Raw genomic sequence first — 9,821 nt, forward strand, 5'->3', positions numbered from 1 at the left:
ACACACACACACACACACACACACACACACACACACACACACACACACACACACACCGCTCGGTCATTATCTGGTTGGTCTGAGACACGGCCCCCGCACGCTACAGATTTTGTTTTATTTTATGAAATAACAGCTTTCATGAAGTTTGAGTTAAAAAAATAAAAAAATAAAAGAAAAGTTCAATTCCAACTTCACCAGTGGAAGGAAAACAAAAAAAAAATCAAGACATTTGACAGCATCATGTTTGCTTTCACTCACCAGCTGATAGTTTAATATTCTCTCCAGAAGCTATTTAGTTACTCTGTACATTGTAACTGAGAATAACACTCAGGTGGGAGACCCCCGGACCACTTAGCGCAGTTTTTGGGGTGGTGCAGAGTATTGTTGAGGATGACACAGCTGTGATTTCTGTCTTCAGTCCATCTCAGACCCCTAGTAGCAACTCTTAACCACTTAAGAGTCCTCTGGAGCAGTCTTAACATTTTGGGTGAGTAAGAGGGATTTTTAGACTTAAGAATTTTGATAACTGGTACTTACACTTAAGTCTGAGAGTAGGACAAAATCGAAGAAATTTTCAGCACTATAAATCCACTCTAAGAAGTTTGATAAATACGGGCCCTGGGCTCTAACATGCAGCCTTACAAGACAGTGACTCTGACTGCCAAGCTACTGTAGCCGCATAACTGAGCTGTCACATTTTATTTACCGTAATAACTCTCCTAAACATCTTATCTAATGATTGCCCATACATTGTATAAAATACATAAGCTCAGTCATAATACTCATTAACAAAAAATGTAAGAAGCAATCACATTTTCTCATTCCATTTTTTTTAAATTCAGGGTCACCAGGAGCTGGTGCCTGTCTTAGACGGTCACTGGGTGAGAAGCAACCTGGAAGAGACAACTATTCTCCCTCTACATAGGTTAACTGGTACACTAATTTGTCCATAAAATTGATGTTTTTTTTTATTGTGGTTGGAAACTGGAACACCAGGAGGAAACCCACATACTACAATACTAAACCAACACTTCCATCATACAGCTAAGAAAAATTCCAGAAAGATAAAAATATTGTTTTGGTCATCCGTATCTTACAGAAAACAACCTACCATTCATTGTTGGGGAGCAGTTGTAGTCTGAACGTACCGGAGTGACTGAATGTGTCTGAACTACTGTGCTGTTATGGCACTATAGTGAGTTTCACTTCCTGAACCCTTGCCTACTGTGACTACCACCTCTGCGGTACACCCACATAGGACCTTGATTGGTAGTGGCACTAAGCAAAAGCACTAAAACAGCACATCATTTAGCAGTTAAAATGCACACTGAAATACAATCATCGTGTTATTTATCAAACTTTAGACACTTTGGTCTTTATACCCATGTGGTGTGACGCTTTCTTGCAAAAGCAAGAAGACGACTAACATTTTTTTAATCTATTTTTGCAGGAAGCCTTTTTATACACCAAGCTCCATTAGCAACTTTAGTTCTGTTTAGAGAAAAAAAAAACTACAGTCAGCTTGCCTAAATGTGCTACTTGCTGCTGCTGTTGCTTCAGGAAAAGGCATCGAAACCCGCCGGAAGCAGAACAGTCACTGGTTTTCTGCATTTGAAGTGATCACAATCAGCTGATATATAAATTAAACAGACATGTCTTGCTAAATGATTGTGTAGAAACAGTTAAACACGAGAATCTAAACTTATTCTTGCAGCTTGTAAAAGAGGTGAAATGTGGGTGTCAGAAGTAAAAAATAAATTYCAGAATGACTCAGTCTGCTCGTTTCCTGATGCATCAACACATGCGTCTTTTTTCCTTTATCGTTTCCTGTATTTACCAACCAGAACCTGCTTTACGCTCTGCAACCATCACAGAAAATCAAAACCCCACTGATTTGAGTTGACACATTTATTTATTCAAATAAGGTCTTCTCAAACATTTAACTACAGATGGCAGTAAAAAGCACAAATTTAACATCATTTGTGTTGGTTCATGGTGAAAGTGTTCCAGTGTGCTACCARCTTTCTTTTCTTCTTATTTGTTGCTACACTGTGAAGCAAAAGCAGACATTTGGATCCATGCAATACTTGCTTTAGACACAAATTTAACACCAATCATTTCACAATAAAAGGTTAATACTGCGCCATTGTGATTAAGTGAAAGTATACACAAACAATAGGTTGCAAAATAATTCAAATCTGGAATTTGTTTATTTTTACTAATCGGCCTGGAATTTATTAGGATTTATTTTTGATTAGAAGTAATAATCCTACAAAAGTATTGCAACGGAATGAGGAAAACCTGTATCYGATACATTTTAAAAGTATATAAAACTGAAAAGTGCTGCATGCAGACAGGTGTGGGTCAGATCTGGTGTCAAGCTGGCACTGCAAATGGTTTGTCAACTTGATGTGGGCCAGGCCTGGTARTGATGGCCCCRTTTTTAGATGGCATGCCACAACTGTTCCAATTGTGGTTTGGTWTACTTGTTGCTGCCCCAAGCATGGACCACTTCTGGGTCACAAAAGGGCTTTCATTCTTTGTGGTATCTGGGCTGAATGTTAAGGCATTGTATGGGCCAGGACTGGGCCATACACATTTTGTTATGTGGGTACTTACTAGGGGTACATCTATTGCAGTTGTCTGGCCGATCAAGATCTTTAAAAAGTCTGACCTGCTGATTCAGATTTTGGCCGATAYTGATTTTTTAAATAGCTGACACTGTCGGGTGTTATAAGTTTGCAATACAACTTCCATGTTTTAATCTTGAAAAACATTGAATACCCTTGAAACAATACAAACTTTTTTTAACGAGACATTAGGTAGTATGCAGAGGAGACCAAAAGAGAACAGTGGCTGATTTTCAGAACTTTGTGGAGTTAGATGAGAAGCTGATCTTGTCCCCCACAATCTTATCTAAAGTATCGGCCGATCTCCTAAAATTAATGTAATCTGTGCACCGCTAATACTTACACTTTTTGCTTTGAAGCTTCTACCATTACCTTCACAAAATTACTCAAATCATTGGTGAAATAATACCCACATTTTCTGTTCATACAGTGCCCAGAATCAACACCTCTACGGGCTACAGCTAGAGGTCAGCAGATACATGTGTTTTTCGAAGGCAGATGCTGATCTTTACAAATCAGATCAGCTGATATAATGCATAATGATAATTTGGTCTAAATGTATTTGGTACTTAACAATATATAATAACTTAATGAAACATACACTACTCACAAAGAGTTAGTGATATTTGGAGAGGTTCTGCTGATTAATTTTTAGGTGTCGTCTTGGTCTCATGATGTCGAAATGTGAACAGCAAGATGAGGACGACTGTTTAAAAACAAATTCTAATTGAAACAGGAAMTGTACTGGTCGCTTCGCTGATCAAACCCCCTGGTGTGAATGCTGCCGTTAAGACCCTTCTTGAGAGGTCTTGTGAGGCAACAATGCTAACCACTGACGAGTGGTGCTGCCTAAATTGGTCCGCCTCTGGCTGCCTCCAYGCAAGAACAACATGAAGACAAACACATRCAAATTAAAATCCCACGAGCATTTTTTAATCCACTGGAGAGATTCTGTCACTACAGCAAAAACTCATAGACCAGGTAAAGAGGGCGCTAATCACAGCAACATAAAGCAGGACAAAGATATTCCTGATGGAGCTGGACAGCTACTGATGGCATCATCTGACCAATACAGGCTGCACAGAGCTAGAGCTCATGGAAGAGTAACTGGGGGAAAAAATATCACTTAAAACATAAAACAGGCAGACATGCACCACCCTCCCCACAATAAAGCATGGTGGCGGCAGCATCATTTTGAGGTTTTTCATCAACACAAACAGAGAAAATGGTCAGTTTTTTTCTTTTAAGTTGGAAAGAGTAAATTACAGAAATTCTCGAGAGGTCTTCCAGGGATTTGATACCMAAACAGAGGTTCACTTTTCAGACGAAAAAATGACCCTGTTTGAGAAGAAACAATCAAGGCTTGGACCTCAATCTATCAAAGAATCTCTGGTTAGATTTAAAGCAGCACCCAACCAACATAAAAGAGCTGGAGCAGTTTGGTCATGAGGAAAGGACAAAAAGTCCAGTGGCCAGATGTATGTAACTCATAAAAATGAACCTAAATAAACTCAATGCTGAAACTGATGCAAATTTCTTAAGGTATTTTATATGAATTTTAGCTATGGTCAAATAAACATTCCAATTAGAWCTACTACATTACAATAAAATAAACATTACGAAGGAAGTGAATACTTCTGCAATCTACTGCTCATTTGGAGGCTTCCTCATTTGATCAGGGTTAGCATTAGGGAGCATAACACAAATAGACTTGTCTTTGCCCTTTTGTCATCTGCTCCTTGGTGCCATTTAAGCTCCCTGCTGTTTGACGTGTTCTTCACTCCCTCTCAGCTCAGACACTGACAAACACCAGCCTGGCCGTGTAAGCCAGGTCAGCGAGGTAAAACAGGAAGTTGAGAGCAGTGAGCACGGCCACAGTGATCAGCTCACGCGAGTCCCTTCCCCTGCCCTGGTACTGTTTGTCGAACTGGAACACGGGCCAACAGATGGTGGCGGTCAGGTACATGATGACGGCCAGGAGCCCGTAGGCTGACAGGAACTTGGAGAACGGGATGGGGAGGCAGCCTGTGCACTCCCCCACACACAGCACCACTATGGCCATGGAAAGGATGAAGCAGATGCAGTACACCGCCATGCACCACTTCAAGGCTGGGTGCTGGTCATAGGACACCGGAGAGCTGACCAGAATGAAGATGACACAGGCCACAAAGGTCTGGCAGACTTTCATCAAACCTGGAGCTGTAGCCATGTAACYAGCCACCTCTCCTGGCCTGGCTTTGGTCAGGCTCACCTCCCACATGTAGGCCACCGCAGCCAGGCAGGAGAAGACCGTGGAGGCAATGCGATGGTCACGAGTCTCCTTGTACGGGACATTCCTGAGGTAAAACACCGGGAAGATGATGGAGGCCGAGAGGCAGAGGAGGGCGGCGTAGCTGGCGACCGTGATGGGGAAGTTGGTCCAGGAGACGGGGATCCGGGCCTGGAGGCCGCACTGCTCCACCAGCAGGACCAGCAGGGTGCAGGCGAAGCTGAACGCCCAGCAGAAGATGCACCAGTCCGCCATGCCTACGTGGGGCAGCGCGGCCCCGTGTGCTGCGACGCTGAACGCGACGCAGGTGAACAACACGGCGGCGACACGCACCCATAGCAGCTGGGAGGTGGGGAACACAACAAGGGGCATGGTGGGATGTCAGTCACAGTCGATGGCAGGGGGTTTCAGCAAAGATTACAATGAAACTTTAACTGAACGTGAGATCCGGTGCTGGTAGATTGTCACACACTTCTGTTGGCATTTATTGTATGCTCTGCAAAGAGAAAAGACATTTAATCAAAATAAAGCTTAAAAAGTAGGTAAAAAGTTTAAAATATAATATGGCTTGATATAAAACAGGTTTCATTGTTAGCTAATCCTCCTGATTCCACCTCACCATTAGACTTTTTGGGGGAGTTTAAAGGCTAAAAATCATGTTCTGAATCTTTGTTTCACATGAACTCTGTCACCACAAATGTAAGGACTAATATGTGGCTCATTATTGACTAATGCGTCTATAGGCTCTCAGTGAAGTTGCGTAAAAGCTGAGGCATGTGTGAGGTTTCCTGTTCATGACGTGACCTGCTCACACAGGAAGTTTAACTTAGGCTGCTTGTGTTTGTTGGAAAGTCCCTCAGTTTAAACCAAAGAGAGCTGCGATGGTCTCTGCATGGGCTTGAAGAAGGTGCCCTCTTGTGTCCAAAGTCTGCTGGGTTTGATCTAAAGTCAAACCAGACATACTTTAACACAACCAAAATWTGCTTTAGGGTACAAATACAAGCAGCTGCACGCTGATTGAGGAGTCTTTATTTAATACTCTCAGACAGAGCCAGGTAAACAYAACTATAATCTTTTAAGAACGAGAATGAAACATCTTTAATTTGCTGAGCAAGTGGAGATATCTAAGCTTTAAATGATAGTTGCTGCCATGTCATGAGGTCCACTAAGAATTAAAAAAATGTCCTTAGCAATTAAATAAAAAATGGTTAGTAATATTTGTGAACAGCTGCCAACCACCACATATTTATGTACTTAACAGTCAAAGTGAATAAAGGTCAACAATGGACACATCTATACTGTAGAAGAGCAGTTTGGGACACAAGTCCAACAATTCTTAAAGTACTGCTACAGATTTGTCTGAGTGAGCTGAAAGCTTGGTTTACAGTGAGTGTAAATCCACATTTCAGAATTACATGTCCCTATATCTGGAACACTGTAGTAAACTCTTTGCAGCTGCACCATTTGACATAGTTCGGGATAAAATGTTTTACGTTTGATTTCATAGTTTGTAATAATGCAGGTTTACTTGTTCCTAGAGTTTCTAAAAGTAGAATGGGAGGCAAAGCTTTCAGTTCTCAGGACTAATATTCAGTTTCTACTTGTGAGGCTGACACTCTGTCTACTTTTTAGACTAGACTTAAAACTTTCCTTTTTGATAAATCCTATAGTTAGGGTTGGTGAGTTATTCCTTAGTTATGCTGCTATAAGTTAAGACTGCTGGAGCACAAACTGACCACATTTCCTCACTCTGCTGCTGTTTTTAGTCTCTCTCCTCTACATGTTCATTATAATTATTCCTGTCAATAATGTGTTTTCTTTCTCTCTCTTCCAGAGGAAAATACACCTGGACCGGTCCTTCTGTGTCTCTTTCCTGTCCTCAAACCCAGCCAGTCGATGGCAGATGGCTGCCTGTCCTGATCCTGTTTCTGGCTCTACTGGAGATTTCTTCCTGTTAAAGGGAGGTTTGCCTTTCCACTGTCACCACTGAGCTGTTCAGGATGAGACAAAGKGATTCAAAGTAATCTGCTGACTGTTTTTGTACAGCATACTGAAACAATGGTTGTGACTTGGCGCTATATAAATAAACTGAATAAAAAAAAAAGAAAAAAATTGTATAGGTCTTCTGGACGGGTTCTTTCGTCTCTCCTCCAAGAGACTTCTTCAGTCTGAGAGTCACCCACACAGACCAATATTTGCGTTTTGACTCCCACCACCCACTGGAACACAAGTTAGGAGTGATCAGGACTCTGTACCACAGAGCAGACAGTGTCCCTACAAACCCAGGAGCCAGGCAGAAAGAGAAATCACACACACGACAGGCCCTGGAGCAGTGTGGTTATCCTGACTGGGCTTTCCTGAAAGCAGACAGGAAACACAGACAGGACTCCACGCAACCTTCAGGTGAAAATGAAGACCCCAAACCCAGACCCAAACCAGTGGTTATTCCGTATGTTGCAGGTGTTTCAGAGAAACTGAGACGTTTATTTTCTAAACATGATGTCCCAGTAGCTTTCAAACCCCAAAACACATTACGGCAAAGGCTGGTTCACCCCAAAGATCCAGTGCCCCGGCACAAACAGAGCAATGTTGTATATGCTGTTAAGTGCCAGGAGGACTGCGACCAGTTATACATCGGGGAAACAAAGCAGCCACTGTTCAAAAGAATGTCCCAACACAGACGAGCTACATCTAATGGCCAGAACTCTGTAGTTTTCACTCATCTACAGGCCAGCGGTCACTCTTTCAGAGATGAGGATGTTCTCATTCTTGATAGAGAGGAACGTTGGTTTGAGAGAGGAGTAAAAGAAGCCATTTTTGTAAAGAAAGACCGTCCATCATTAAACAGAGGTGGAGGCCTCCATTTTTAGTTGTCCCCCTCCTACAGCACTGCCATTGGCAGTATCACTCCACCCCCTGTTAACAATRGGTGTTAATTAGGTGTCAACGATAGCCATGTGATGTGAGTATCRGTCACATGGAGGCAGTGCTTAAAAGCCTGAATTTTGCCTGAAACTCTCAGACTGAAGAAGTCTTTTGGAGGAGAGACGAAACGTTTCATTAGAGAAGAACGCGTCCAGAAGACCTATACAACTTTTTTCTTTTTGATTTTTTACCTGGATTACTGAGATGCATCAGGACAATCTGCAGGATTACTTTAATGCAAGCGCACAAAACCTGCAGAATCTATATTTTTGGACTATTTTTGAATTGATTTAGTGCTTTATTTGAGTTCACGTTATCTTCTCATCTGTGTTTGGTGGGTTTAACCTGAAACACGCAGATATTGTAGCAACAGATCAAACAACATGGCTTCCGCTGCAACAGATAGTTTTATATTTTRTGGCGGTATGCTGTCGATGGTACACTAATGTATCTGCCTCCGCTCGACCTGAAATTGGTAATGTYGTTAGCCACTGAGCTCATTGAGTGTCTTGTTTCCTGTACTAATGAAACATACAGTACACACCCAGGAAGCAGCTCTGAGGAGCTGATTTCATCATGAACCAAAGCAAAGAAAAGTAGCCTAATAAAACCACACTTACTGTGAATAAAACAAGCCCACAATTTATTGGTTTAGAGCTTTTTTTCCCTGTCACAGTCTTATTTAGATTCTGAAGAAATTCCCGTCCACACACCTCCTTTTGGACACAAGCCTAACACATTCTTGAGTTTTTCAGGATGAGACAAAGTGATTCAAAGCAATCTGCYGACTGTTTTTGTACAGCATACTGAAACAATGGTTGTGACTTGGTGTTATATAAATAAACTGAATAGAACTGAATAGAAATATTTTATTTAATTTTTTTCCAGTCTTATTTACATACTGAAGAAATTCCCGTCCGCACACCTCCTTTTGGACACAAGCCGAACACATTCTTGAGTTTTTAAGGAATTTTGCTGAGCATAAAAAAGAAAGAAAAAAAGAAGAAGAAGAAAAGTGTTAAGCTGCTGTGAATATTGAAAAAAAGATGTGGTTGATGACTGTGGCCTGTTGCTACAGTCAGGAAACCTCCTTTTGGTTTCATAGGTTTGACAGTGTACAGAAGGTATTCATGCATTATTGTTTCTCTAGAAACTATGCAGACCCCCCTCTACTGTAAATATCTTAATTAATACAGCTGCTCGTGCTCAATAATGAAAACTAAATAAATAAATAAATAAATAAATAAATAAATAAATAAATAAATCGACGTATCTGAACTCCTCTCAAAGCCTACTTATTGCATTTTCCATTATTTTTACAGGTATGATCCCTGGTATAAGGCTGTATTCTGCTAAAGAGACCAGGCATGTCAGTGATAAACTATTACCCGGCCCACATAGCGGACATACCGCGCCCATTGTTCCAGAAACAGATCCCAATCAAAGAGGACTAAACTCCTGCATGACGTCTTCATACGACAGTTAAACACGTGTCTCGACTAGAGCAATCTTACCGATGTCTTGTCTTGGAGTTATTGATCATAACTTTTGCCCAGAAAATCCTTGGTAAGTTCCCGTGCGTTCACTCGACTGGGCAGCAACATCATCAAAGCGGAATTTAGGCCACGCCCCTTTCCATGACCATATTTGGTAATGCTGAAACTAYCGCCTGAAAACGACAGTCCTCTTCAAAGCCAAGTAAGGTCACCACTTCCCTCTCCTTAGGATCTATTTCCGCATCAGCAAGGATATATATGTATATATATCTATATATATTTAAAAATACATTACTGATCCCAGAGGGGAACTAACATATATAAAGGTAAATGTCATCAATGCATGGTCCCATGCAAGAATGAAATTTGTGCTACATTGTTTACATCTGTGGTTCCCAAACTTTTTATCTTCTGACCCACAAAATATCCATGGCAAAACTTGGGACCCCAAATATTACTGGTCTGAGTACACGAACTTCGTTAATAACCCTAAAAACACAG

The 9,821-nt window shown here is 41.3% G+C and overlaps 2 protein-coding genes across 2 annotated transcripts in view; both read right to left on the minus strand.

Moving 5' to 3' along the window:
- LOC106523708 (GTPase IMAP family member 7-like) overlaps window positions 1-1,132 on the minus strand; it is a 5,583-nt gene extending 4,451 nt beyond the window's left edge. The window contains exon 1 of the mRNA XM_014017232.1: window positions 1,112-1,132. Coding sequence (XP_013872686.1) covers window positions 1,112-1,118 — 7 coding nt within the window. The 5' untranslated portion in view covers window positions 1,119-1,132. The remainder of the gene's footprint in view (window positions 1-1,111) is intronic.
- A 909-nt stretch (window positions 1,133-2,041) lies between these two features.
- Window positions 2,042-9,442, minus strand: LOC106523709 (myeloid-associated differentiation marker homolog). The gene is made up of 2 exons (XM_014017234.1): window positions 9,339-9,442; window positions 2,042-5,395 (listed from the first exon to the last, which is right to left on the minus strand). Exon 2 carries the CDS (start codon window positions 5,269-5,271, stop codon window positions 4,423-4,425), a length of 849 nt encoding a protein of 282 aa, XP_013872688.1. The 5' UTR covers window positions 5,272-5,395; window positions 9,339-9,442; the 3' UTR covers window positions 2,042-4,422.
- Between the last annotated feature and the right edge of the window lie 379 nt (window positions 9,443-9,821).

Source organism: Austrofundulus limnaeus, unplaced genomic scaffold (assembly GCF_001266775.1).
Source record: "Austrofundulus limnaeus strain Quisiro unplaced genomic scaffold, Austrofundulus_limnaeus-1.0 Scaffold164, whole genome shotgun sequence".
NCBI classification, from domain to species: Eukaryota; Metazoa; Chordata; class Actinopteri; order Cyprinodontiformes; family Rivulidae; genus Austrofundulus; species Austrofundulus limnaeus.